The sequence below is a fragment of the Podospora pseudoanserina genome, chromosome 6, assembly GCF_035222485.1.
Source record: "Podospora pseudoanserina strain CBS 124.78 chromosome 6, whole genome shotgun sequence".
NCBI classification, from domain to species: Eukaryota; Fungi; Ascomycota; class Sordariomycetes; order Sordariales; family Podosporaceae; genus Podospora; species Podospora pseudoanserina.
Genome location: NC_085925.1, coordinates 1,370,806 through 1,398,449, shown reverse-complemented (window position 1 = coordinate 1,398,449; position 27,644 = coordinate 1,370,806). Strand labels below are relative to the sequence as shown.

The 27,644-nt window shown below is 50.2% G+C and overlaps 7 protein-coding genes across 7 annotated transcripts; 5 read left to right on the top strand and 2 right to left on the bottom strand.

Annotated features, from left to right (window-relative positions):
- Window positions 1–701: 701 nt before the first annotated feature.
- ORC4 (origin recognition complex subunit 4) lies at window positions 702–3,403 on the top strand (the record flags this gene model as incomplete). Its single annotated transcript, XM_062948836.1, has 3 exons — window positions 702–2,285; window positions 2,341–2,772; window positions 2,828–3,403. The coding sequence occupies exons 1-3, from the start codon at window positions 849–851 to the stop codon at window positions 3,401–3,403; spliced, it is 2,445 nt and encodes an 814-aa protein (XP_062797402.1). The 5' UTR covers window positions 702–848.
- Window positions 3,404–4,053: 650 nt separating this feature from the next.
- On the top strand, window positions 4,054–5,784 carry QC764_603330 (uncharacterized protein; the record flags this gene model as incomplete). Its single annotated transcript, XM_062948837.1, has 2 exons — window positions 4,054–4,360; window positions 4,417–5,784. The coding sequence occupies 2 exons, from the start codon at window positions 4,054–4,056 to the stop codon at window positions 5,397–5,399; spliced, it is 1,290 nt and encodes a 429-aa protein (XP_062797401.1). The 3' UTR covers window positions 5,400–5,784.
- A 357-nt stretch (window positions 5,785–6,141) lies between these two features.
- On the bottom strand, window positions 6,142–7,278 carry QC764_603335 (uncharacterized protein; the record flags this gene model as incomplete). Its single annotated transcript, XM_062948838.1, has 2 exons — window positions 6,142–6,932; window positions 6,994–7,278. The coding sequence occupies 2 exons, from the start codon at window positions 7,276–7,278 to the stop codon at window positions 6,759–6,761; spliced, it is 459 nt and encodes a 152-aa protein (XP_062797400.1). The 3' UTR covers window positions 6,142–6,758.
- A 1,142-nt stretch (window positions 7,279–8,420) lies between these two features.
- On the bottom strand, window positions 8,421–10,811 carry SST2 (AMSH/STAMBP protein ubiquitin specific-protease; the record flags this gene model as incomplete). Its single annotated transcript, XM_062948839.1, has 3 exons — window positions 10,010–10,811; window positions 8,610–9,944; window positions 8,421–8,555 (listed from the first exon to the last, which is right to left on the bottom strand). Exons 1-3 carry the CDS (start codon window positions 10,631–10,633, stop codon window positions 8,421–8,423), a joined length of 2,094 nt encoding a protein of 697 aa, XP_062797399.1. The 5' UTR covers window positions 10,634–10,811.
- A 6,974-nt stretch (window positions 10,812–17,785) lies between these two features.
- Window positions 17,786–18,358, top strand: QC764_603350 (uncharacterized protein; the record flags this gene model as incomplete). The annotated part of the gene is made up of 1 exon (XM_062948840.1): window positions 17,786–18,358. The coding sequence occupies one exon, from the start codon at window positions 17,786–17,788 to the stop codon at window positions 18,356–18,358; it is 573 nt and encodes a 190-aa protein (XP_062797398.1).
- A 3,264-nt stretch (window positions 18,359–21,622) lies between these two features.
- QC764_603360 (uncharacterized protein) lies at window positions 21,623–22,528 on the top strand. The gene is made up of 2 exons (XM_062948841.1): window positions 21,623–21,977; window positions 22,041–22,528. The coding sequence occupies exons 1-2, from the start codon at window positions 21,914–21,916 to the stop codon at window positions 22,280–22,282; spliced, it is 306 nt and encodes a 101-aa protein (XP_062797397.1). The 5' UTR covers window positions 21,623–21,913; the 3' UTR covers window positions 22,283–22,528.
- A 3,858-nt stretch (window positions 22,529–26,386) lies between these two features.
- Window positions 26,387–26,713, top strand: QC764_0091780 (uncharacterized protein; the record flags this gene model as incomplete). The annotated part of the gene is made up of 1 exon (XM_062940930.1): window positions 26,387–26,713. One exon carries the CDS (start codon window positions 26,387–26,389, stop codon window positions 26,711–26,713), a length of 327 nt encoding a protein of 108 aa, XP_062797396.1.
- Between the last annotated feature and the right edge of the window lie 931 nt (window positions 26,714–27,644).

The window sequence follows — 27,644 nt, the reverse complement described above, 5'->3', positions numbered from 1 at the left end:
CATCATCGCGGGGCTCACCAAGACACGGCAATGACCAGAAGCAACCTACAACGTCGAGGGTGAGCTTCTTGAGAATACTCATGGAGAAACTATCCTCTACTTACAGATGGCCAGACGAAGATACTCATTTGCAAAGGGGTAATGTAATGTGCAAAAGGCTCAAGTGCAAAGGGCACAATGTGTGTGATAATGTGGAAATGTGTTAAAGAGGTAATGTGCAAAAGGGCAAAAGGGCGATGATTTTGCAACTGTCAAAAAACTGACTGCAGGAAGGAACGACATATGGAAGGAGCATTGTGGCAGGGACTGGAACTCTGGGCAGGAGCCCTGCAGTGCAAGAGTGTTGCCGGGAAAGAGCTATGTTGCGCAAGAGCTTCGTTGGGAAGGAGCCATGGGGGATGGAGGATAGAGGAAAGAGGCATGGGGGAGCCACATTCAAGGCAGGAACGCCTCAAACACTCGTCTTACAATTGTCTGCCCAACTTATTGGCCATTCCCATTAGTGAAGTGAGGCATCGACATTGGACAACCCTCAATAGAGCAATAATTATGATGCAGAAATGGTTGCACAGACCAAGCTCCCATCGATATTTGCATCCCCCTCCAGCCCCTGAAGCACCCACTTTAAATCCTTATAAGCGAACAATTAACCGTCCAACGCGCTTCGCACCTGAGTTGAGACGCGACTGGTAGCCCTGTCTGACAGAGCCCATCTCATGAAAACCTGCAGCTCATTCACCTGACACCTTTCCAACTCTCATTGTTGTCATTTTTCTTTCTCCTTCATAGCAATATCAAGCTGGAATAGCAGCTCCATTTTTCTCTTTTGTCTCTCATTTTCAGCATCAATGGCACCCCGCGGCACCACTACCGCCGCAGCAGCAGGCAAGAAAAGAGCACGCTCCCAAAACGAAGATGAGCCAGAACTATCATCAACAACAGCCGCGAAAAGAGTACGAGTATCGAAGGAATCAACAGCAACAGCAACGAACAGCGCAAAACCCCGTAGGCGTCGCGTGGCACCTGCTCCTGCGGCAGCAAACAACTCCGATGAGGCTCCCGACTCGGAAGAACCCCAGCCCAAACCTCTCACCGCCACCAAAAAAACACGGCAACCATCGGTCAAGAAAAAGAGTAACATTTACGACTTTCCAGCTTCGGATGAAGATGAGTTGAGTTCTGCTGAAGTCACCACCACCACTGTTCCTGCCACAAAGCGCAAGGCAACGGTAAAATCTGTCACTTCTGCTCCTCGAAATGATAAAGAGAATGTGGAAGAACCGCCAGCGGAGAAGAAAAAACGAGGTCGGCCACCTAATAAGCCAGTCGCGGCGGAAACTGTCGCGGAGCAGGAGGAGGACGATGTCACCACGACAAAGAAGCTCTCAGGGAAAGCGGCGACGAGCTTACGGGGTGGTGGGATGCACGCGGTTCCAAAGGGGATACTTACGCCGAGAAAGGAAAAGGGAGTGGATGGGAAGAGGGGAAAGAAGAATGTTGTTTTTGCTGCGAAGGAAAAGAGTGATGATGAGGAGGAAAGTGAGGAAGATGAGGAGGGTACTCCGACGAAGAAGACAGGGGAAAAGCATGGGGTGGGACTTGATGGCGAAGTTGGGCCCGAGGACGAAAACGAGGCGGAGGAGGAAGAGAGCGAGGAGGAAGAAGATGATGAGGTCTGCACCGTTTGCTCGAAACCCGACTCAAAACGTGGAAACCAAATTCTGTTTTGTGACAGTTGCGACATGGCTGTTCATCAGAAGTGTTATGGCGTTGCGAGGATTCCCAAGGGAGACTGGTTCTGCAAGGACTGTGCAGAGAAGAAAGCGGCAGGGATGCTGAGCGTGGACGATACAGCAAAGGTTAGGGGGGCTTCATTCCAAGACATGAAAGCCGCGATGGTTGCGCAGGTTGCTGAGGATCTGCCCGATATCACCAATTTTGAACACCATTTGCGTGTGGCACAAAGGGTATTGCTTGATCGGTGCTCTGGGAGGCGACGGATCAAGCTTTTTGGGCAGAACGAAGCGTATGGGAAGACGTTTCAGCTGGTGGAGCAGACGATTGTTGCTGGTGAGGGTAACTCAATGTTGGTCATTGGTGCGCGGGGGTGTGGCAAGACGACGCTGATAGAGTCGGTTATCTCTGATGTGTCTAAGCAACATAAGGAGGAGTTTCACGTCGTAAGGCTAAATGGGTTCATTCATACTGATGATAAGCTGGCGTTGAGGGAGATCTGGCGGCAGTTGGGCAAGGAGATGGCTGTGGAGGATGATCTTGTTAACAAGGTAGGTTTGGACTGCCTTATACGAAACAACACGAGGAAATGCTGATTAAATGCAGACGAGCAACTACGCAGACACGATGGCTTCTCTGCTAGCTTTGTTGTCGCATCCCTCGGAGATCGCCGAATCACACGAAGGCGTCACATCTAAGTCAATTGTATTTGTGATAGACGAGTTCGATCTGTTCGCCACACATGCCAGACAAACGCTTCTGTACAATCTGTTTGATATTGCACAGGCTCGGAAAGCGCCTATTGCGGTTGTTGGTCTGACGACGAGGATCGACGTGGTAGAGAGTCTGGAGAAGAGAGTCAAGAGTCGATTCAGCCACAGATATGTCTATCTGTCATTGCCAAAGAGTCTTCCCGCATTCTGGGATGTATGCAGGCAAGGACTTAGTATTGATGCGGAGGATATGGAAGCTGAGGGTGTTGATGAGTCCCTGGAGGGTCATGAAGAGTTCTGGAAGTGGTGGAACGAACGGATCGAGGTAAGTTCCCATGAGCTTTGCGGATGTAGTCGCATGTACTAACAGGCGAATGCAGCGTCTCTACAGCAAAGATCAGAGATTTAAAGACCACCTCGAGTCATATTTTGCTACCACAAAGTCGACCTCTGCTTTCTTGACGACGTGTGTCATGCCTTTGGCGGGTTTAACACCAACATCTCCCTTCCTGCGGATACCAGCACCCAACATCGCTGTTTCTTTGGACCCACCGGACTCGAAACTGCACATGCTGGAATCACTATCAGATCTAGACCTCTCACTCTTGATCGCAGCGGCGCGCCTGGACATTGTAGCACATACGGATACGGTAAACTTCGCGATGGCTTACGACGAGTATTCGTCGCTCATGAGTAAGCAGCGAGCTCAGACGGCAAGCTCGGGACTTCTCGTTCTTGGAGGCGGAACAAGAGTGTGGGGTCGTGGTATCGCAGGAATGGCCTGGGAGCGGCTAGTTGCGCTCGGTCTCCTTGTGCCGGCGGCTTCGGGAGGGAGAGGAACAGCTGGTCTGAGCGGGCTGGACTCCAAGATGTGGAAGCTGGATGTCGCACTCGAGGAGATTCCGGCGGCGGTAAAACTCAATGCGGTTTTGGCGCGCTGGTGCAAGGAGATCTGAGGATGCTCAGCCTACGACTTATATGATTTGTAATGATGGCGCTTGTCGGCCGATTAGAGGGATGGTGAATATATATATTCGCACCAATACAGTATGTCTTGCGGGAAGTCGCACATTATGACATGTTGGCTCCCGAGGGTCCATGTGGCCAACAGCCGGGTGTTGGTGATCCGAGGATCTGAGACCGAACAGCGGTTCGTTGGAACGGCTGAGATAAGCTTTGGCGGGCGACTCAGCAGCAGCACACACATCTGAACCCCTGTTGGTTTAACGGTGGCACTGGGCCTGCAGAAGGAGGGTCGCTATTTCCGAGGTGGTTGGCTGCTGCACTGCCGACCACGTTTTCAGGTTGGAGCGCAGCAGCAGCAGCCCAGCCAGCAGCAGGCAAGTCAGAAACAAAGAAAGCAACAAAGGGCCAAGTTCGGCAACGCCACAGCCGATTGGAAGGGACTTTCTGTCTACCTGAACAAAGCCGCCATGACGTTTCGTTTGACACTTGTGTTGGTGGTGCCCCTGGACACACTCACCACCCCGCCGTTCTCCCGTCAGTTACCTTACCTATATACTTACCCTACCTAGATATCTTTTGTTGACCAGAAAAAATAGAGTTGTTTGTTTTCCGCAAAAGATCTGCCACCCACGGCTCCAGGATGTCGAAACGCACAGTGTTTACAACGGTTACGCCGCTGCCGCCGAACATCACTCGGGAGGTGGTCGTCAACTTCCTCCACGACCATGAGGAGATGATCGATTTGAACCCGCTGGTCAAGGAGCGACATCCTATTCCTCCCCCACCTCACGCAAGCCCAGATGAACTCAACTGCCAGTGGTTTTCTCTCACAGATAAGATCTCGTATTTACCTGGCGGGCTTGTAACGGGGGATGTCACTTACACATGCGCGTTCCATGATCTGCCTGACGGGGTGCAGACGCACTGCTATGCGCCAGCAGGGCTGAGTATGTCTGTTTTCTTTCCACCACATCACACCCATCACTAACCTCAGGCCCACTAGCCATCCGCGATAAATGGTCCGTAGGCGGCAGCCTCCCAGGCGAAATCCCCCGACCATCCGAACTCGGCCTCAACCTCCCCCCTATCGGTCTCTACATCCGCGAGGACGTCAACATGAAGTGCAACGTCTTCATGGCAGGTTTCGTGAAAAAGACACTCAAGAAATCCCACGCCGCGCTCGTTGACAGGCTGAAGATTAAGGCCGAAATCGCCAGCAACAAGCCCGGGAGTCAAATCCGTACCCCAAGCAATGCAGACCGGATCTCCACGACCGACAACACAATCCGCACCCCGAGCTTCAGCCAAAACATGAGCTCCTCCGCCCCAAACAGCCGCCCCAGCTCGGCGTCATCCTCTACGCACAGCGCGCAGTCATCTCCGTCCTGTTACAGCGCGCAGACGAGCCCGCTCTGGTCGCCTACTCTGAACAATTTGACTAGTCCGCCGCAGTCGGTTAAGAGCCCTCCTCCGATGGGGTATCATAGTTTCCAGCCAGCTACCATTCAAACTTGTAACCCCCCACCGCCGCAGCCAACAGTGCAGATCCAATTCTCCGGTCCGACGCCTACCGTTCCTTATCCAGAGACGCCCTATTTCGAAGAGTCACGACAAGACTACTGGGATCAACGATTTCAGCGACACCCCCTGAGAAACGAACACTCGACCCAACCGGTGGATAGAACCCTCGTCCCTGACCCCTTGAGGGTGCCGCAGCATAGCACACCGGACGTGAACAAGAAGGAGATACCCCAGGATGCGCTCTGGCAGGCGCTGGGGGGGAGGCATCAGAGGGCTTGCTCGGAGGGGAGCGTCAAGTCTGTTGATGGTGCTACTCCTGGGCCAAGGAGTCGGGCTGGGTCAGATGTTGGTCCGGAGATGAACCTCTATGACGAGTTACTCCCTTCGCAGATTGCGAATAAGGAGAAGAGGGGGAGTCAGAGCAGCGCTACATTGAGGGGGCCTTTTGTTCCGGAGGTGCTTTAGCTTCCTATGGTAGGTGATGGGTTGCTGGTTAAGGGACTTTTGGTATGGAGGTAGGCTGAGGGATCGCATCATTTCATTGTTCTTATCGCGGGGTTATGAGAACTTGGGGCTGAATCTGGGCGGGTGTAGTGACTGCGAGTTGGTGGTGATAAGCCTTTCTTTGTTTGGGTTGGGGGGGTAGAGGTACTTGGGTCTGTAGATAGTAGGGAAGTTCCCGGCCGCCAAGCCACGCCTGTTTTTTCGGGACCGGAATTGGGGTTTGGAACGGGGACGGAGGATACGGGGTGGATGTACTGGGAAGTTTGTGAGTTTGCTGTTTGATGTAGATTTTTGGTTGTAGATACCCCTATTGCGAATCTTTCTGTCTTTTGCATCTACCTATTGTGACGAGAGAGATGAGGCTGAGCCATGTGATAGTGATGGTGATAAGGGTAAGGCTGTGAAGAGGAGAAGGTGTGGAAGGGGACAAAGATATGGTCAGGAATGGACCCCGGTTTGGGAGGGTCTCCGGAAAGGCATCCTATGCTTGAACCCAGCAATGGTCGATACGCGCAAGCGAGGCTATAGCCCCTCGTCTCGGAACTGGTAACAACACTCCCCTTGAACACGCTCTTTCCAACCCAATCTCAAATTCTTAACACATAACCAGCCTGTGTATCTGCCTTACATGAATAGCGAATAGAGTACATGAATCTCCTCCCTCCCAAGAAAAAAAAGCAAGAGTAATATGTGTGCCCCAAGAAAGCCCCAAACTCCAGTCCCAGACAGACACTGATTGTTTTCCTCCCTAATAGAAGCCACAGCAAAACTAAAAATATAAAAATATAAAAAAATATAAAAAATATAAAAAATATAAAAAAATAAAACAACTCCTTCTCTAAAAGCTACGCCTCGGAGATACCCGAAGAGTCACACAATAATCAACGGCAAGTCCCCGCTCCCTTCCCTCACCGGCGACCAAACCCGAGGATCCGGGACCCGTACAACAAAGAACAGCAATGAACAACAGACAAAACAATAGGCCACGCACAATCAATCCATGACGAGCTAAAGCCGAAGTACCGAGCCCCGTTTCCGTTCCGTCCTCTGTCCGCGTGAGATAGAGAAAGGGGAACGGAACGAATCAAAGTGCGTTCGTGTTCGCTCGCTTTGATTGTTTTGGAGAATGGAAGCCCGAGAGTGCTCGGGGACACGTGGCGACGGGGAGATGAGATTTGGGATGGGCCATGTGCGGGGATGGTGATGATGGTCATGTGTCAGAGGTCAGGGGGAGGGAGAGGCGAGCTACTTTTTGTGAGAGGGAGGGCAAGTAGCGGTACCAAATAGGAGGTTGTGGTGACATGTGCTGATCGAGTAGGTTTAGAGCAGCATAACACCGCCTACCACAGCACCAACCACGCCCAGCAACCCTCCAATTGCGGTGAATGTTGAGCTGGGCGCGCCCGAGACCTCGAAGAAGCCAGATCCGCTGTCACCTGCGAAGCGGCCGGCGCCGAGGCCGTCTGTTGGGAGGGGGGCGCCTGCGCGGAAGGCCTGGAGGATGATATGTCAGTGTCAGTGGAGTAAGAGGAGGGAAATGAAGGCGAAAACATACACCAGTCTCAGCCGCTTGCACGACAACAAGCGTCGAGTTGGAGCCGACCTGTCTGCGGAAGAGCTGTTGCTCTGTGCTGGCGGCGGCCAAGGTGGCCGTGACGAAGAGAACAGGGGCGAGGAGCTGCATCTTAACGATAATGATAACGTGGTTGTGGTGGTGAGTGTAGATAATGTATCTTGCCTGAAAGATGTTGGTCTTGATGTGTTTGCAAGTAGTGTGTCTCAAGCCGTGGGATATAATGAGTGTGAACGACAGTAAGTAACAAAACAAAAAACCAACCATTCCGATAACTGCGCGCCCATCCCATCTTTTTATCTTGCTGGTCGTCCATCCCTAGATTATAACGCCCATGGCATGGCAACCACCATACATTGTCCCAGCACCCCGGATCACACCACCTCAAACCCGTGCATCAATTCCATCCACAGCCAATAAACATTTCAATCCACCAAAACAATCCAATAACCAACCCTAACCGGCACGCTGGGAATTCTTCAGTGAAATGCGGGGATACATTCCAACATGAAACGGCATCTTCACGCCTCGCCAAGCGAAAATTGCATTCCTACCTCACTACGCCCCCTTTTCACATCAGGTTTGTTTACTTCCTCTTCTCATGTCACCAAAACAAAAACGAAACACAGCAACAAGTTTGATACTTTGTTTTCATTTCTTACCCCCCATTCTCTGAGTATCTTCTTCCTCCCAGTCATGTCCTACACAATGCCTCCATGTTTCATCCGCATATCCCACCCACGCACCATTTTCAATTTACATTTCCTCCCCCCTTACCCCCTTACCTTCGCAATGATGAACCCCCCTCCCCGCCACAAAAAAAAAAACGTTGTGTACGTGTGGAGTGGTAAGTAAAAGAAAAAGGTATAATATGTAAATGCCAACACAACCAGCTTCCTCAACCCCCCTTTCCCTCCCCCAAAATCTATGCTACCAACCTGTCCATCCATCCATCCATCCTCCCCCCTCCCTCCCCTCCCAACAAAACGAAAAACAAAAACGCCATGATTTCCCCTTCCTTCCTTCCCATCATTTCGTGACCAACACATCCCCATAGAGAACCTCCCCAAACAAAGAAGAAAAAGAAGGGAACATCATAACGCGATGACTATATTAGTGAGACAAACGGACAGGAAAAAGATGACATAACGCAAAAAAATAAAATATTCTATTCGTCAACACAAACAATGAGCTCGGACAAGCCATGATTGGTACACGCCCCCACCGAAATAGAACTCGACGATAGAATATTTCTTGTAGCGTGTTCGTATTATCTGGCTATACATCAAATGCATACTGCCAGTGAGTTTGTTCTGAATTTGCGTGAAGGATACATATCCTGTTCACTGCATATCCTGCCAAAAACGTGGGGGCCGCAAAAGCCTCAACGACAAGAGTCGTTTGGGCTGTCACTTGCGATTCGACCTGCTTTGACTCCGTTCTGGTACACGGGGCTGGCCGTGTGTGGCTCCGATCGTGTCAAAGTTGTAGTTCTTCAATGTCTGCTCGTACTTTGGGCTGCGCAAAAACTTGGGGACGGAATCCTGGAGATTTTGTTAGCAAAGAGTACCATGATGTGCGGGAGAATAAAAACGTACACTAGCCATCAGCTTGAAGACGGCGTTTTGAGCATCCTCGAACAGAGCGGTGACCTCGTGGAGCGTATCAATCATGGCAACATCCTGTCCCACTGCCTTGGTCATGCGGGTGGCGAGATTGTTACGCAGCTGGTGGTCAATGTTGAGCTCGCAGGGAGAACCGGGAGCCAGAAATGCGTTATAGATGCCATAAGCCTGGGCCATAATCTCCTTGATCCCGTCCAGAGATGACACATTGGCAGGGGTCCTTTGCACCGACTTGATGGCCGTCCTGCACTGGCGCACAAACTCGTCCACGTCGATATAGAAGGACAGGTTCTCCTCACAGTGCGTCTCACGGAGGTTCTCGCGGAACAGCAACCGCAGCGCGGGGTCGTTGAGAATCTTGTCCAGACGTTGCGTGTTCGAATCCTTGGCGATACCACTTCTAGTGTTATGGCCGTCGCTTTCTGATGGCCGCCCCCTGGCCAGAGCCCCATTCACGAGATCCCTACCTTTGGCCGTAACCTGATAAATGGCATGCTTTGTTGGTTGAAAAAGGTTGTGAGCGGGATACTGAGACATGTGAGAGCGATCTTGCTGGACAGCCTCCATAAGGTCGTATTCCACAAACAGAGAAGCGATCTCAATAGTTTCCCGGCGGTCAACCGTGGTCGAGCAGTCCATCAACCAATCCGTTGCTGACTTTCCGGTAAAGGTATCCTTGAAAGTCTTTCCTCCGACCTTGCGTTCCGCGGCCATCTTGACCCCAGTAAGGCCATCCTTGTAGTCGCTCAACGAGTCCGAGTCGGCGGAGCTGACGCTGCTCTTCACATTGGGGCCGTTAGCGCCAATGAATCTTCTGAAGATAACTTCGATAGTTCCCCGGTCTGTGAGGAGCTTGTCGGTTTGCCCATCGCGCTCCAGAGATACCAGTTGTGGGAGCGAGGCACCGACGAGCTCGGCCACCTGCTTTTGCTGAATGCCGTTCCTTGAGCAGAAGCGGTCCAAAATAGAGATGCCCTTGGGCGTGAGCTGCCATACCGAGCCCTTCATTGTGTATACTTGCTGATACCTCCCGTCCGCCGACTCAATAAACCGCGCCTCCAGAAACCTCTGGCAAATCGAACGGGCCATGTCCTTAGCCATGGAGAACGTCGTTGTGGTGGTGGTTGTCACAATCCTAGAGGGGTCCTTGGGATCAGGCATGCGGTTGGATTGGGAGAATTTGAGCGATCCGAGATTGTTGATGGCATCTTCAGACAAAAAGGTGTGCTCAATCTTGGTCAGCCGTACGCGATGGGCCGACAGTGGCAGAAGGCTGACAATTAGTGTCGCAAACAAATCCTTGAAGTCCTACACTTGCTAGTTAGGACCGAGCCCACCTCTGCACAATGCGATTGCAAACAAGAAAGACTGACCTTAGTAAACGGCCTATCATCATCCGTCATGCGGAGTAACCTCGACGATGTTTGGTGCATTTTGTTGTCCAATCGACCGACAAGAGTCGGTTCGGGTCTGCTTGGGTCGGTTTCGCTGTAAGGCTGAGAGGGGGGGTTCCTGGTCGACTGCGACGCCGATCGGATACTGCGAGGAGGTCTCTCGGGGCTCGACTGGCCAGACTGGATGCCACTGACGGCAGCAAGAGTGGCGAGAGCCTCGGGGCCAGTCGAAAGACGGCTGAGCGATTGGCGCGAACGGACTCTGGGCTCGGATTTGCCCGAGAGCGTTCTGTCAAAGAAGCCCAGAAAACCAGCCGCGCGCAACGAGATGGTGGAGGGGCTGCTGGAGTGGTGTGGGCGGTGGGCGATGGTGGACGATGGCGACGGTGATGGCGCGGAGGTGAAGGCGGAGGTGGAGGTGGTGGTGGTGGTGGGAGTGTACGCGGGAGTGGAGGTGGACACGGCGGCTTGTGGTGCTGGAACTTGGGTAGCCAACAGACCGGGACCGACAGGCGAGGGTTTGTCGCTCGGGAGGTTGGGCGATTGAAGATTAGTATCCGTGGGCGATGTGGTCGATGTTTTATTGTTGAACGTCGCGGCCATCTACTAGCAGCAGCTACGTACACATTGCAAGCAATCGGTGGAATATTCTATGGGAAGGGTGTGCGTGCCGCGGCGGGACTGGCTGGTTCAAATAAAAAGAGGGCTCGAGGGGTCAAGACAAAATAGCGTGGGTGCATGGGGTGGGCTATGGACTCTTGGCCCATGGCCAGGTGGGTGCAGTGCGGAATACCTCTCGCCAAGTCATGTACAGGTACCCAAGAGCCAAGCCAAGCGACTGGCCAAGGTACCCTCACCTCACCTTCTCCTTCTTCTCCCTCTCTCTTCCTGCCCGCCTCTGCCGCTTGCCGTTTAGCGAAACTTGGGCTGTCCTTTCTTTGTTTGTTTTCCGGACGCCGGACGCCGGACGCCGTGAACACGGTGCCCCTTTCACTTGGTGCTTGCTTGCCAGGTAAAAGTGGCTGATATTACAGCTCAAATCCCAGCGCATGGCCGTGTTTCAGCATCTCACCAGCCCCGGATGTAGCGCTGGGTTAGGTCGGAAACTGCCATCAACCAACCAACTGCAATATCAAGATATAAAACTTGGACGTAGCCCTCCCCTCCCCCAGGTCAGACACCGCAGCCCTTCTTACCGCTTTGTGGAGGAGGCCCAGGAATACCATCAACGGCGTTGCAGCATGAAGGTGTACCCGCTCCTCCCCCCAAGCGAGCTGCAGTCGCGTGGAACTCGGCCCTTCCAGTCGCTCCCATTCTTTTTTTTCTCGTTGAATGACGACCGCCACTTGCAGTGCTACCGCCGACCTTCATGTGGCGGTTTCCCTTCTGGTTTTTCCCCCCCACCTCGCAAGGCGGTGGCTTGAAAAAAAACTGTGGGCGGTGACCGCGGTGACGGAGCGCCGAGGGGAGCAGCGAGTGAACGGGCAGGGTGCGGGAAGCACAGGAGCCATGTGGTGGAGCGAATGCTATGCCGAACAAGGCACATGGCTTACAGGGTTCCTCTTTTGCAGGGGTATCAGACACAGCCTAGCCCGTTTGGAACAAGAAGCACCCCTCACTGGGTGGAACCAGACAGTGGGAGAAGGGCCCCATCTGATTGAGGGTCACAATTTTCAGCAGACACCAGCGAGAGCGCAACAATTGGCAGAGGGACAAACCTTCTCGTAATCCATCCACCGCCCTCCTCTTTTAGGTCACCACCAGCCAGCCACCCCACTACCTACCGCCAGCTTTCATCCCAACAACGGGAAAACCCATCTGAACACCATTGACTCTCCGTGAGGTGCTTCGTTGCATGTCGTCGCCCGTTTCTCTGCTGACCGTGCGTTTCTTCATTCTCCCACCATTGTGCAACGCCAGAATATGATCGCCAGTTTTGGAAACAGTTATTATTGGAAGACAGGAAAGCCATGACTGATCTGCGGGCTGGTTCCAAACCCCACGCCTCTGCGCTTCCTTACTGTTGTTCTCACTACGTATATCACATTTTTTTCTCTGAGCAGTCGTATCTCTCGTAAGGTTTTTGCAACGCATGAATGTGGGCTTCTAGGGGCTCTGTTCCAAAAGCTTCGCTCCGCCGTGGCAGGTTTCAAAAACATTGACGAAGCTCTCCCGCGATGATGCAGCACACGTGGGCTCCGTGTAGTTTCGGCGATTACCTCGTCTTTTCCGGCATAACTTGCGAGAGAAACGGCCAGGCTCGCTGGTAGGGCTCATTCCTTTAAGTCCTTAGTGGACGATGGAAAAGTGAACGGCGACTGTGTTTCGCATGTCCAACTCTTGCGACCCACTCTGGGGTTGTATCCTCGCTAAGACGGTACCTTAAGGTATATATATATCTATCTAGGACGATGAGAGAATGCCGATGCAATAAGCCGCATAATTATGACATTTTGTGTGAAAGAAGAAGTCTAGGGTTAATGGTGAAGCTTTCTGTTTCTTTTTTTCACAGACATAACAGCCAAGCCGAACCACTGTTTCGCAGCCTCAATTCAGGTCCCCGCTGTCAAACTCTCCGAATCTCGACCTGTCAACAGCGATAAGCAGTTGAGGTGACGTAATAGTCAGTTTCGAATTTGAGAGAGTGGAATAACTGGCAAAAGAGGAAATTTCGGACGCTCCGAGATAGTGAAGGGAGAGGGGAGCTTCAACGGCAGGGCCATCGCTGCAATCGCTCATGATCTGATACAGCCCTCAGTGGAGGCTCTCGGTTGATCGGTTGCTCAACCTCCACTCCGAACCACCACGTGAGGGGAAATGTTATCAGCAACTCCGTGGGGTGTCTTGTTGGCCCCATCGCTCGATGGTCCATCATCTCGGTACAAGTTGTTGGGTTGTCGATAGACGGTGGCGTTCGCTGCTGGCACAATCACATCGTGCACCCAGCCATCGGATCTCCGTTTTCTAAAAAGAAACGAGAAAAATTCCACGTTTTTTTTTTTGCCCTCCTCGGAGCTCCTTGCAGGTTGCCATGTTGTATGTACGTCAGATTGTGCGGGGAATATCGGCCAGGGGTCACGGCATCCTGCTGATCGTATCTGGACAGTCGTCAAATTCCAACGAAAAGGTCGACGAGAACAAACTGACAGAATCTGAGAATTCACAGTAAAAAACTGCAGAATCGGTGTGACTGCGAGAACGACTGCCTTTTGAATGGTCATGATACCCTTGCTCTCACAGTTCATACCGCCATTTTCAAGTCTCCGATTTCGAAGCTTGCGATGCAGCCATTGCGTCCAGCGTGCGAAACCGCTAGGCAACTGACGATCTTTACCCAAGCCAGCAGGAGCAGAAAAAACTCTCTTCAGGGACTGATGCACAGCTTCATGATTCATCAACCAGCTCTGGGCTGATGCTGCAGGTTCATGCTTCCCTCACCGTCCCCATTCCGGGATGCGGTTCCCGACCACTTTACCGCTGTCGCGTCTTCAATTGGAGCGGCTACGGACTTTCAACGGCAATAGCAGTGATGCGACTCTACCGTAGTGAAGGTGAGCACCAACACCGCATCCATCTAGTCAATTAATCTACTGGCGGCAACAGCACCACTTGGCAGATCGTCACCCCCATGGGAAAAAGAAGCCTTTTCTTCTCGAAATCGAAATGATGCGATGCAACAAGCGATCTCTATGCTTTTGAATTACACCATTTTGGGCCTAGGTGTCGATGATGGCGAGAAATGCTCCCTCATGCCCAGTGGAAACACAACCTGGAAGGCCGGGGAGACGGGGTTGTCTTCACACGCACGAAGAGGGGTGTTTTTTTTCTTCAGAAGGCGTTCGCTCCCTGTAATCTTGGACGAGAACAGCGGGCACAGCGGTGCAATGTACCGGTACTTTGTGCGGGACCACGCCACGTGGTTTTTGTGCTCACCCTCCAAGCTTGGCCGTCTGAGTGGAGCCACTCAACCAACCTGAGGAGAGGAGGAAGAGACGACGGCGGCAGAAAACAGATAACTTTCACGCGCGACAACCCCCCGCAGCCGCACCTGGATGCCACGTGCAGGCCAGGGGGGGTCCGCAACAATTGACAACGACGAGGCTACACTGCCATCATCATTGACCTTGCGGTAACATGGCTTGGGAGACTCCCGCCCAACTTTACGTTGATGACAAATCGAGAACCACACAGCATCTGCTCACATCAGGAACTCTACTCAATCTCCTCCCATCGTCCTCCAACAAAAGCAGGGGTAAAGCGGCATCGCAACTGTGCCCCTTTCCCAGCCCTTTTCCTTTCTGGCCGGCCCCCCCTCATCAACCACATGGCAGACAGCCGGGAAGATCCCCTGCCAAGTGGCGCGTGGCCAGCCATGAGGTTCCAATCGCATAGCCCGATCGCCCAACCGACCAGTCAAGATACAGCATTCTCCTGTGTCTGTCTTGTTGGTAACAACATCACACTCGCGGGCGGCGACAAAATCTGTTCCAGGCTGGTGGAACCATCGGCATTGACATATCGTTCAATATAAACAAGAAGAGAGGACACACAGCATATGCGCAAACAATTGGTCCGTTCCATTATACCCAGCCGCCTCGTCCGATTATGCGGGCTTCGCTGCTTTGAGAAGACCTGCATCAGACCTACATACTGCGTACAACCCGTTCACGAATATATCTCGTAGACAACAAGGTTCAAAGAGTCCAGAACAACCGAGACAGTCAGAATCCGTCTCTATCCCTCATCAGACCATACTGACCAACAAACACCATCCACCAACCAGCGTAACCAGTCTATCCCCGCCAAGCTTATCACACACGTTGTGTTTTTCTTTTCCTACTAGATGGATGACCCCAGATCAGATCATGAGTTTCGTCTCCCCAAGGCTGAAAAAGAAAAGAACAAAAGGACCGGAACCTCCGTACCCCACCATCTCGGCCAATTCACCCGGAAAGTGTTATGGGACGAGCTGAGACTTTGACAACTCTAACCGAACTCCATTCTCAACGACCAAGGACCCAGACTCTTCTGGAAAACTTCTCCTGGTCAGCCGCACACGCATTGATGCTGGCTTAACTCCTTTCACAACCGAGCTTTGCGCCGTATGTACTCCACAAGGGAGGCAAATTTGAGGCTGAAAAAAACAATGACGAGCTTGCAAGTTTGTGAGGGGCTAGGGGAGTCCCGAGATGTTGTCCCGACAGTGAGGTAAGGGGGGGGGGGGCGGTTCCTCGGCCGGATATACCGGTCATGGTTGGGTAGGCGAGGGAAAAAGAAAGCATGACAGGAATCCGCACCGAGAGAAATGGTTCGAGTGGTGGATGGGATCATGGGTTATACCTCAACGGGAAGCCCCCTTCTGAGTCTGAAGTTGAACAAAAGGTCTGGCCAGACTTCACAACAGCCAGATCTGGTGTAGTGGCACGCCAGCACACACACACACACACACACACACACACAACGTACACAATCTAGGGTGTGATAGTATTACCACCTCTGTGTTGTCTTTGATCTCTCGGACGAAGATGCAGCAGGTCTACATCATTTCCCCCACGGACAGATACGGTGTAAGCCTTTTGTCCCACGACATCTCGAGTGAGGCACAGCAAGGCCAGGGTCGACAAAGATGGCCAGACCTCGCGGCGCAGTCTTCAACAAATAGCAACGTGGTCTTGCAACTGCCGGGCTCCCCTCTTCACCGGGTAGGGTAGGGGTCCCCAAAGGCTCCAAAAAGGACATGCAGAGTTAAGGCTCATGAGTGCCCCCCTCCTCCGGTTGTGTTTGATGCAGCAGGTAGCCGATACGCGCCGTTGCAGGTACTGGAAGGCGGTGGTTTTTTTTTTTTTTTTTGTGTGACCGGATTCAACTGGATCTCCTTACTACAGCATTTGGGGATGTGTGTGTCTTGTATGCAGTTGTTGTCTCGAGATCTACCACGTGCCCTGTCGGTGTGAGTTTGACCGGACAGGTTAGGTAGGTTCGGTTATCTACATGTCTTCCCTCCTGGATATCGTGGGCATATCTATGCGAGACATATCCCACCGCATGAGGGATAGATCTGATCTCACTGGCTCGGAAAGACAAAACTCAACTCAGAAGCTCATGCCGTGAGAGCTCACACAAAAAATGTCACCCTAGGCACCTGGCAATGTCTCTGTCTCATCGCGATATTTTTCGTCTTGCGATCGCGCAGATGGTGGGGTTACCTGAACCCAACCAACCCCACGGCAAGAGAGAGGGTGGGGGAAAGTCAGGTCGCGATCATGTTGGATGACATGATAATATCGACCTGTTGTGATACTCCACCAGTATTGTTCACACACACATCATCACCAATCCACCACATGGCATGTACCATTCGGGGAGGGGGCGGGAGGGACGGAGTTGGGATGGGAATGGAGGGGTAGGTACACCTTAGGTACTAGATAGTTAATGGTCTGGAGCCAAGACACGACGATGCCAAAGTCCAAAAGTGCCCGATACAAAGCGAGGTAAAATAAAAATGAAAGATGAACCTAATGCTCCGCTTTGACACCGCCTCTTTTTTTTTTTTTTTTTTTTTTTCATTGGTTTTGGTGAGAAAGTAGAGAGAGAATTGGGTTTTTGGGCGGTTTGGGCGATTGTACACATAGCAACGCAAACCCACTCCGGAGGGCAGCATGGCGGTCGGGCGGGGCGGGCGGACAGCAGCAGCATTGAGAGATGCGGTGAGGGCCCGAAAACCGGGACCTTGTTCTTGTGATACCATCTGCCCCGCTTCTTTTGTTCAGATTGAGGCCCGTTACCCGCTGAGATAGCCAGGGTTTGGCCAACATTGTGGTGGTGGTGTTGATGATCCATGTGAGCCGCTTGGCCTCCACCCACCCCTGGAAGACCGGTGGTGATTTCCCTAACGGTGATCGTCTCAACTGCCGGAGGACGTTGACGACCCCCAACCCAGCAGGGGTTCAGATACGTCTTCATTCTTTTTTCAACGTACAGGCGTACGGCACCCCCCCGCCCGCATTCCCGTTGTTGTTATCCGGGGTGTTGTCTTTTCCCTAGCGATCGCTCTCCGACTTTTGAACTGGAGGAGGTGAGGGTTGTTCGCATGGCGGCCTCGCGAGGCAGTCAGGCAACAAAGTGTCATTCTCGTCTGAGGTGGTGGGCGGTGAAAGAGACGGTGGCTACCTGCCTTGTCTTCTGCTAAGTATGTTGAGACATATGGTGAATGGCTGCTTGCTGCACAGTAACTGAGCCGCATCGCCCGAGGAAAGAGGGCGGCATGCAGCCATTGATTGCGCGGCGAGGCTCTGGGCCTCCCGCTCATCGCAAAGTGTTGGTTTCACCTTCTTGGCTGTGACAGACAAGCCAGTCAGCCAGGGAAGTCGAAGGTGAGTAACACGGTAAATGAGAAAAGGGTGGGCTTGCGCAGTTGTGCACTTTTTCCAATTGCAGAATTGAGGCTCTAAGGCTCTCTCATCTGCCTGCTTGAATACCACCTACTTGAACTTGGTGCTCAATCACTCGACCTCGGTGAGTTTGAGTGGCGATCTTCGGATTTACCAACCAACCAGCCAACCAGTCACAGTCAACGGCTGGCATTGCCATATACATTTGTCAGTTGCGAATCCTTTCGCGTTTCCAAAACTTGTGATCCTTCCTTTTTCACAACTCCAAAAATACATCTTGTCTCATAAAACCATCCAACATTTACCCAGAATCAGTTCTTCTTGTGAGACCGTCATCACTTTACAACACAAACCGACCAGAAGGATGCCTGAATCAACCTACTCAGACTCTTCTTCCTCCCGACCACGGCGGCGATATGACCGCGAGCGGGAGCGGGAGCGGGATTATGCTCGCGATTATGATCGCGATTATCGCGACCATCATCCCCGGCGATCATCACACAGACGCCGTGACCGCCCTCGCCGGCGCTCACCCTCCCCTTCTGTATCATCATGCTCCACCTGCCCTTCCACCTGCTGCTGTTCGGATGCCACCCCTCCTCCCACGTACGATGAGAGCCAGGCTGTTGTCCTCCGGAGGCCATTACCATCTGATCATCACCCCCGCCACCATCAACACACCACGGTTACAAGGGCGCGGAATTACTATGATGATGACGGTGATGTGGAGAGTGTAGAGGAGTACACAGTTCATCATCCTCATGAAAAGTCTTATCCCAGGGGGGGCTATGGGGGAAGGTCAGAGTATGAAGCTAGGAGGTGGGAAGAGGAACGGGAGGAGGAGGAGAGGAGGAGGCGGAAGAAGAAAGAGAAGCATCAGAATGTGTTTTTGGCGCTGGGTGCCCTGGTGGCGGCGGTGGTTCTGTGCTCTAATTAGAGGTTGATGGAGTAAGGGGGATTTGAAGGGAGAGTCACCTGCCCAGTTGGGTGCTTGGTTGGATAAGCCCAAGTGACGGATGAGATGATTTCATGGGACTCCAAGGTTGTAACAGTACCTACTGCTTTAATGTGCGGATTATCAGGCATGGAGTTGGATAGGAAATGGTTTGGGTGTATTTACCGGTACTTTTTCCTTGATCGATAACAGTCCATTCAAAGCAAGCGTGACTTCAAGTGTTCTCCAACTTGAATACCTTAATTCTGTGCCCCTTCGGTGTTTATTCTAGACGAGGTTGTGCCCTGGTCCAAAGCCTCTGTCAAGCCAAGCGACAATAAGTCGTCCTTCCAAGACCTAGAGCACGCTCAAGCTCATAGGTGTCAATAAGTGCTGTTTAACCCCGACAGGAGTCACCACTACACAGCTAGCAATTTCTGACAGGCATCTACCAGGGCAACGTACATCTCCAAATCACACGGATTTTCAGCTGGGAAGGAAATAGCTATTGTCCCGTCCTCATCTTGCTTCACGCCAGTAGGACGGAAGGTGGCCCCAGTGCACCTTATTCATATGCTGACAGTTACATAGGAAAGAGCAATCTTGGTACGGTTCATTCACTCTTTCTTGAACAGTCAAGGAAGGTGGTGTGTTATTTCTCCTTTGGAAGAAGGGGCGTAAGGCAAGCTTCTTCAGACATGTGACAGCCTTCCAGCAAGATTAATGAGCAGAACAACGGAGGGGCATGAATCACCAGTGGCCAATATCTTCTAAGATACTTCCACACATTTGAACTTATTACTTTTCTTCAGTACGCACATTCTATGAAGCATACGGCATGGCCAGGTGCGCTGATGTAGGCCAGCGGCGTGCTAACATTATTCCTCAGGTCGATGCTGAGAAGATTATAAGACCACTAGGTTGGATGACAAGGAAGTGGACCACATATGGATGTGGCCCAGGTAGGTTTGAACTACCCAAGCCATCTACCCACATTAAACCCTCCACAACCCTGGACCCCCCGATATCAACACACACTTTATATTCCACCCACAGAGACCAAAAATGAAGTTTTCTTTTACTTTCTTTTGCTCCAGGTACCCACCAATGGCCAAATATACCGAGGAGGATGTTAAAAATGCCCAGAAAGACATTGCCGCTGGTATAAGCCAGCGAAAAGCGTCCAACAAGCACGGGATTCCACGTTCCACCCTGAAGCACCGCATTGATGGTACCCTACCAAGGAACCTTGCCCATGAAAACCAATAGCGACTTTCTTACGGCCAAGAAGACCTCATTATTCAATAGATCCTTCGTCAGGAAAGCCTTAGCTACGCTCCCACCCATGCCAATGTGAAGGCTTTAGCGGCCAGTTTACTGGCTGAATAAGGCGATCCTAACCCCCTTGGCAAGCACTGGGTATCCCACTTTATTGGCCGTTATCCCGATATTAAAATAAAGGTTAGAAAGAAAATTGACTACGCTAGAGTCAACGAAGCTACCCCGGAGAATATCAATAAGTTCTTTGACCTATATTCCACCGTTAATTGGATTAAACCTAGGCACAGGTATAACCACGATAAGGTGGGTATAATGGAAGGCCAGTGAGAAACCGGCTTAGTTATTAGGTCTTCGAAGCGGGATAAGAAGTCTATATACATTAAATAGAACGGAAGAAGGACCTGGACCACCATACTTAAGTATATCTTACAAGACGGGAGAGTCCTCCCCCCCGGGGTCATCTTTAAAGGCAAAAACCTTTAAAAGCAATAGTTTAAGGATCAATTGGACAAGGACTGGTATGTGGCTGTATTAGAGAATGGCTGGATCAGCAATAACCCTACCGTTGGTTGGCTTAAAGAGGTCTTTATACCCAGGACTGAACCTAAGGATCCATCGGAACCCCGTCTTCTTATTTATAATGGCCATGGCTCACATACCACTGACGACTTCATGATCCGGTGCTACAGGAGCAATATTTACCTTCTTTTCCTGCCCCCCCACTACTCTCACGTCCTTCAACCCCTTAACATTGGCTGCTTTTCTAGTGTAAAGAAGGCGTATAAGAGGCTTGTGGCTGTGAACGACGCCCTCACTAACTGTACGCCTAACGGCAAGGTCGACTTGGTCCGGCTGTATGACCTTGCCCGCAAGCAGGGCTTTAGGAAAGAAAATATTGCCGGCGGCTGGCGTGGGACAGGATTATGGCCCATACGTAAGCGCAAACCGCTCTTTTTAAGCCAGGTGATAGTCCCTGTGGTGCCCTTGGATCTCTCTTCAAAAACACCTACTTTCTATACCGTGGGGGATTCCCAGGTGGCCAAGAAGGTCAGGGACCTACTCAAGAACCATACACCGGCCGGAAAACGGCTTGCGGCAAGGACTCTCACCAGTACTATACTCACACTGGGATCTGAGGCATCCATCCACAAAGCTGATGCGGCAAGGCACCAACAGAACGCCCAGAAGGCCCAGGAAGCAGGAAAAAGGCGCAAGTTGAATAGAGAAGACTCGAATTCCAAGTTTGTGAGGCTCTGTGAACTGGAAGAGGCCCGCATTGAAGGGAGGGTGGTGGAGGAAGAAGTGGTAGCCAAGGAGGATGTGGAGCAGCCAGAGCCAGCCCAGCCTGTGCGGCGCAGCGCACGTTATCGGGTTCAAACCAGGCGCAAGCGAGAAGCAGATGCAATGTCTGACTCTAACAGTGATTGAGCTACATTTTGGTATAACTCCCATAGAAATTGACCCAATATTAGTCTTGTTGTGGCCAGTGTGAGCATTCAGGGGTAATCTCAACAAGGTTGTGTGGCTGGTGTGGTGGTGGTGGACCAGATCCACATGTGGTCCACTTCCTGGTCATCCAACCTACACCACATACCATGTCAGCAGCTACAAGGAACGAGCGTGCAGATGATTTACAGATGTATAAATCAAGATCTAGACCTTCAAATATCTTCCCATTTGGCCGTTTTGGCGTTGGGATAGCTGCTTCAGGGGGTTCATGCATCCAGATTCCCGATCAGCGACCATAGATGCCTCAATTCGAAGTCATTGGCTCTTCAAACCACATGTCAGAATGGTAAATATTCATAATTTGCTCTCACACAACATACATGAGGGAAAAGGAGCCATACCTGGTATTCATTGGTTGTCAGGCAAAGAGAGATGTGTCCACCCTAACCCTTGCATTCCCCCTGAGTTCTAGCTGACCCCTAACCCCTATTCTTCACGACATAATGCCACGAAGTGATGCAACAAGTTTCCTTTTCTTTTCAAATATGGTCAACACAGAAGAGACAATTGAATCACTTGGGAGCTGATTACCGACTCTCATGACTGGGTAGTGCACGGCTTTGACAATCGTGATGTCACTGAGTAAAGGGACACCTCTCGGTAGGTCATATATGACATCATCAACTGTAACACATATAAACAATGACCGAACATCTACTTCACCATTTGACCACCACGCATTCGAACAGCTCTGCTACCAAACAATAACCCATTCCCAAGCCCACATTACCGTCAACCAGATACCTACCTTAAGCAAACAAACCCATCATGCCATCTGACCCTCATCCCCAGGGAGGTAACCTCTCCGATATGGCCGCCACCGGCACAAAGGGTTTGTTAACCACCCTCTCTTTCGTGTTTTAAACCACTGACTACTAACATGGAAACTCTCTAGTCCCAAAGGACGCCGCAAAGCCCAACGTTGTCCCATCCAACGCTGGAGAGAACAAGCCTAACAGTCTTGGTTCGGGGATCTCGGATAACGCTCTAGGTAGCACATATCTTGGGGAGGTTACCAGTGCTGGGGGCGGTCAGCTGCCGGAGGATATTGGACAGAAGTACAGCCGGAGTGGTGGGAAGGATAGGGAGCCTCATCATAGCGCGCCGCACGGCGGTAGGAACCTGCCTTCTCACTAAGAGAGGTGTCATTTATCGAAGAATAATGTCATGAAAAATGCTTTTTGGTTTAATGTTGATAGGGCATGAGGTGCTAGGAGTATTGTCAAATCAGGATATGAGTGGATATTGAAGGCTGACGTACGTTTGCTTTAGCTCTGTAAGAGCTAAGAAACTGGAGGGATTTGTTCCCAGCTATGGTGTGTTCTAAGCAGATCTACAAATGCAATCAACCAGCAGATACAAGCTCAGTATATAAAAGTAACATAGCCTTGACATCTACGAGCCTCCTGATGCACATTCCTTTCGGATCAAGTCTCAGTCTCTCCTACACCCAGCCCAGCTTAACCACCTTCCTAACCCAACCTTCAGGCAAAGCATAACTCTCTGACCACCAACCAAACGTAACAGTCACCATGGCAGTGGCTCAAACCAACCACTATCTCCCTTCTAAGCTGGATTGGCTGGGGCTTGGGGGTGTATGCCACAACTCAGTGATGGAGTCAAGTGGAGTCCAGAAAATAGGCAAAAACATATAACACCGAGGATTACCCAGTGGTCACCCACCTGAGTACTAGTTCGGCTCTCAGCTGCTTATCTAGGGGAGAGCGGACGGGATCCCGAGTTCTTAGCTGGATATGGTCGTATGTAAAAATAATGGCAGAAAAGGGGATTTATATAAGGATGATGAAATGGGAGAGGAGTGAGAAAAAAGGGGGTGACTGATGATGCGTCGGCTGGAGAGACGGGAATGGTGATCCACAAAATGTAGAGTGTTGGGGATAGGATTGTTAAGAAGTGATTGTGCCAGAAAGAGCACGGTGAATAAAGGGGCTCAACCCCCACAGACATACTGATTAAGACACAAATTGCTCTATCAAAAACAAAGAAGGAGGTTTCCGCCGCTCTGGGGCTGGTGTCCAATGTGCTCCTGGTCTCTGGACTTTCAATTTGGCTGAAGCCTTGGCTGGCGGCCGTGAGTAAAGTTCCATCTTCGCTTAAGAGCAGTATAGAGCCTCAAATTCCCCGACAATCAGGAGCAAGCGGCAAGTATCACGGCGAAAACCATAGTGGGCTCCATCCATAGATATATAATCCGGGCGTGTAATATCTCAAGCGCTTTCTCGTAATCCTCAGCAGCAACCTGTAGGTTGGATAACCTGGAAATGAGCCACCCACGGTAATGGACCACATAGCTTGAACTTACCAGTGCAATTCCCCACGCTAAACCCTCAACAACCCTTCCCCCCCTAATGCAACCACAACCTTATATTCCACCCCCAGAGGTCAAAAATGGTCCTTTTATTTTTATTTTTTTTGCTCCAGGTACCCATCAATGGCCAAATATACCGAGGAAGATCTCAGAAATGCCGAACAAGATATTCTTGCTGGTATGAGCCAGCGCCAAGCGTCCGATAAGCACGGGATTCCACGTTTAATACTGAGGAACCGCATTCTAGGGACCCAGCTTCCGAAACTGGCCCATAAAAGCCAATAGAGGCTCTCTTAAGGGCAGAAAAACCATATTGTTTGATGGATCCTTAGTTAGAAAAACCTTGGTTATACTTTAACCTATACTAATATAAAAGCTTTAGTAGCTAATATACTAGCTAAACAAAGTAATATCGGCTCCTTTAGAAAGCACTAGGTACTCTGTTTTATAAACTGTTATTCTAATATTAAAACAAAAGTAGAAAAGAAAATTAATTACGCTAAAATTAATAAAACTACTCCTGAAAATATTAATAAGTTTTTTAACTTATATTTTACCGTTAATTAAATTAACTTTAAAAATAAATATTATTATAATAAAATAGATACAATAAAAAGTTAAAGTAAAAACAGCTTAATTATAAGATTTTTAATCAGGGGTAAAAAGTCCATATACGTTAAATAGAACGGAAAAAAGACCTAGACTATTATACTAAAGTGTATCTTCTAGAACGGGAAAGTCTTTTCCCCTGAAATTATTTTCTAAAATAAAGACTTTTAAAAATAATAATTTAAAGACTAATTCGATAAAGATTAATATATAATTATATTATCGAATAATAACGACTTTACTATGAAGAGTTTAAAGTAGTATTTATTTAAAAGATCTAACTAAAGGACTTATTAAAACTATATCTTTTATTTATAATTAATATAACTCTTATACTACTAACGACTTTATATAACAAACCCCTGTACAAAACTTCTGAAAGGGATACAGCTTAAAAGTAACTTCTAATAATTATTTCAGTGCAGCTAAATAGTGCATAATAAGATATTTTAATATAAACATAAGATACCGTAAATATAAATTTAAATTACATATTACGGAACTATTAGTTTAGGGTGCGGCTATAGGCCTGAGGGTTTGCGTAAGGAAGTGGAGCTCTCGGGGGATTTAGGGGTTCAGGAGTCATATATATAAGCGGTCTACTTCGGACATTCTATTTTAGACAAGACATCGACTTTTATTTCTTTATATTTTATGCCTTGCACGCGTGCAGGCAATTCTGGCCCTCTAATCAGGCCGATCAGGTGCTTATTATATGGTCTGCAAGCCCATAGAGTCTTTTCTTTATCCTACGTGGAGTGCGGCCTGCGAGCGAGCCACTATTACGCAGGTGTGTTCATTCAGAGACTCTGTTAAAGGTATATTTATAGTGTTATGGTTGGTTTATATATTTTCTCACCATTTCACTAAGAGCGAAGAAGACTTTGACTGCAGCATTCGACAGTTGCCGTGGCACTAAAGGAAGGAGGATTATAGGGGCGGCGCCCTATAATATATAAAAGAGAATCACTGTAACATAGGCTTGTGAGGCACTAATGAGTGTAGTGAACCAGTATATTAAATTGAACCTTGTAGACTAAAAAATACTATAGTAGATAGGGTGTGAGGCAAAGGTCTTATAGGCTATCGGTGCTTTACTCACTCTCCGAAAGTGACTTCGTTCCCGGGCCCGAACGCCCGCTAAATACGCTAACCAAATATAAGGTTAGGGGCCACGTTACAGGCTACGTTGCGCTACCGTTTGACCACTGCAGGGCACCGGCCTTAGCGTTTGGCTTTCCGGGACCTCGGATTGCTTCCGGAGGCCGAGCTTGCGTTCTGGTAACTGTAGTCCCTAAACACGGCTGATTCAAGCCATTATATTGCCTTTAAGGCCCTGTAATATACAGGGCTTAGATATACTGTAAAATCTACAAACAAAAGCTATATTTTAACACTTTATCCGTAAGTAAAGCTTTAGGAAAGAAAATATTACTAGCGGTTAGCGTAAAATAGGCCTATAGCCCATACGTAAGCGTAAACTACTCTCTTTAAGCTAAGCGGTAGTCCCTGCGGTGCCGTTAGATCTCTCTTCCATACTACCTACTTTCCGTACCGTAGGAGACTCCTTGGTAGCCAGAGAGGTCAGGAACCTACTCAACAACGCTACGGAGGCGGGAAAACGTCTTACCGTAAGGAATCTTACTAGTACTATATTTTACCTTAAGATTAGAGATATCGATCTACAAGGCTAATGCGGCAAGGCAGTAACAGAATGCCCACAAGGCCTAAAAAGCAAGGAAAAGGCGCAAGTTAAATAGAAAAAATTCGAATTCCAAGTTTATAAAGCTCTGTGAACTGGAAGAGGCCCAAATTGAAGGGAGGGTGGTGGTGGAAGAAACGGTGCCCAAAGAGGATGTGGAGCAGCCGGTGCCAGCCGAGCCTGTGCGGCGCAGCGCACGTCATCGGGTTCAAACTCGGCGCAAGAGGGAAGCAGACGAAATGTCTGACTCAGACTAGTGATTGAGCTTCGTTTTGGTATAACTCCCATAGAAATTGACCCAATATTAGTCTTGTTGTGGCCAGTGTGAGCATTCAGGGGTAATCTCATCAAGGTTGTGTGGCTGGTGTGGGGGCGTGGTCCATTACCGTGGGTGGCCCATTTCCATGTCATCCAACCTATATCACGAGATGCTCTCCTTCAACACCCTCGCCGCCAGCGCCCTGGCGCTCCTTGGAGTATGTACCCTTCATTCTATCAAAAACCATGCTAACATGGCAATCAGGTCGCCCACGCCTCCACCTCCCCATTAACCTTAACGACCCCAACAGCGCCACCATAACCATCACCGGCACCATCGAAAATGCCGTTGCCAAGATGGATACTGACTATCCCGGGTGGAACGCTACCTTCATGGCGAGGGACCCTCACCCCTCTGATGGCGATAGAGATGATGAGGAGCCTCTTCAAAATGGCACCTTCAACTGCCGTCCTGACCATGAAGGCTGGACTAACAGAGGCGCCATCAGGGACGGGATTCAATACCTCCGTAAAGTTCCTGGCACGGCGAAGACGGAGCTGGGCCCGACAACTGCGGCCGTGTGAGCTGCTCGTGGAATTCCACCATTATCTGGTGCAACAAGGTGGGTTCCTATGGAAGGATTTTGTTTGGCTGGTTTCTGACATGTGAGGTGTAGGATGACGTTGAGAGGGAGCTTGAGTGGAATGACATTGCCGATGCTGCCCGTGATATAACCTATAAATGCTGGTTTAACGGTAAGTTCTCTGTGTTGTTACCGACTTTGGCTGGGTAAGAAGCGGATTCGACTAACGTGGGTTTTAGTCAATGTCAACGTGATGAGACGGCATGTCGATTACGATGATAAGTGGGAAGTCATCGTCCGCAAAGAGCATTTCTCAGTGTTAAAGTATTGCGAAGAGCATCTAGATATTGGGGGGAACTAATAAATTGTCTTTCATGGGAATGGGTTTCTCTGACTTTGCTGAGTGATAACCATGTTGTATTGAAACCAAAAGTGAAGGAAGGTCCAGAACCGTCTCGTACCTTCCTTGTGAATTCACAGTTGTTATCAAGGCCTAAGGCAGGAAGGAAGGCGCTTGGGGAGAAGGTGGAAGCACCCAAAGTTACTGCCGGTAAGGCAAGTACGACCCGATTAGACATTACTCAGCGCCGTAAGTCAGAATATTGCGACACGAGCCCTTGGGTCAACCCATGTCCTCCCGCAGATCATGACCAAGGTATCTAAGATACACAGCTCACAAACGAGAGTTTGATAGCCTTGGTTTGGGAACGAGGTTAGTGTTTTGAGATGTTGGTCAAAGTCCACAGGAGGCACACCGACGAAAGAGGAGCTACGCCCAACCTCTTACCTGTATACCGTGGAGTTTGCTTATCAAGAACAAAAAACGGGTTTCCGCCACTCAGCATGCTCCTGCTTCTTGATTCAACAAGATATTAGCCTCAACGAGCAAGTTGCACGTCATCATCTGAACAGAAGGGATCACGAGCCCTACACATGTTGCCTTAGGTGGAGACTTTCTTCGAGAGCTGGCAGATAATGGATGCTATACCTACCAGAAAGTTGGCAGTGGGCAGAGGC

Excerpts from the sequence above, each read along its gene's own strand:
- QC764_603360 (XM_062948841.1), top strand. The coding sequence starts at position 21,914 with ATGCCATCTGACCCTCATCCCCAGGGAGGTAACCTCTCCGATATGGCC. Across the intron at positions 21,978-22,040 it reads GGCCGCCACCGGCACAAAGG|TCCCAAAGGACGCCGCAAAG; the intron begins GTTTGTTAACCA and ends GAAACTCTCTAG.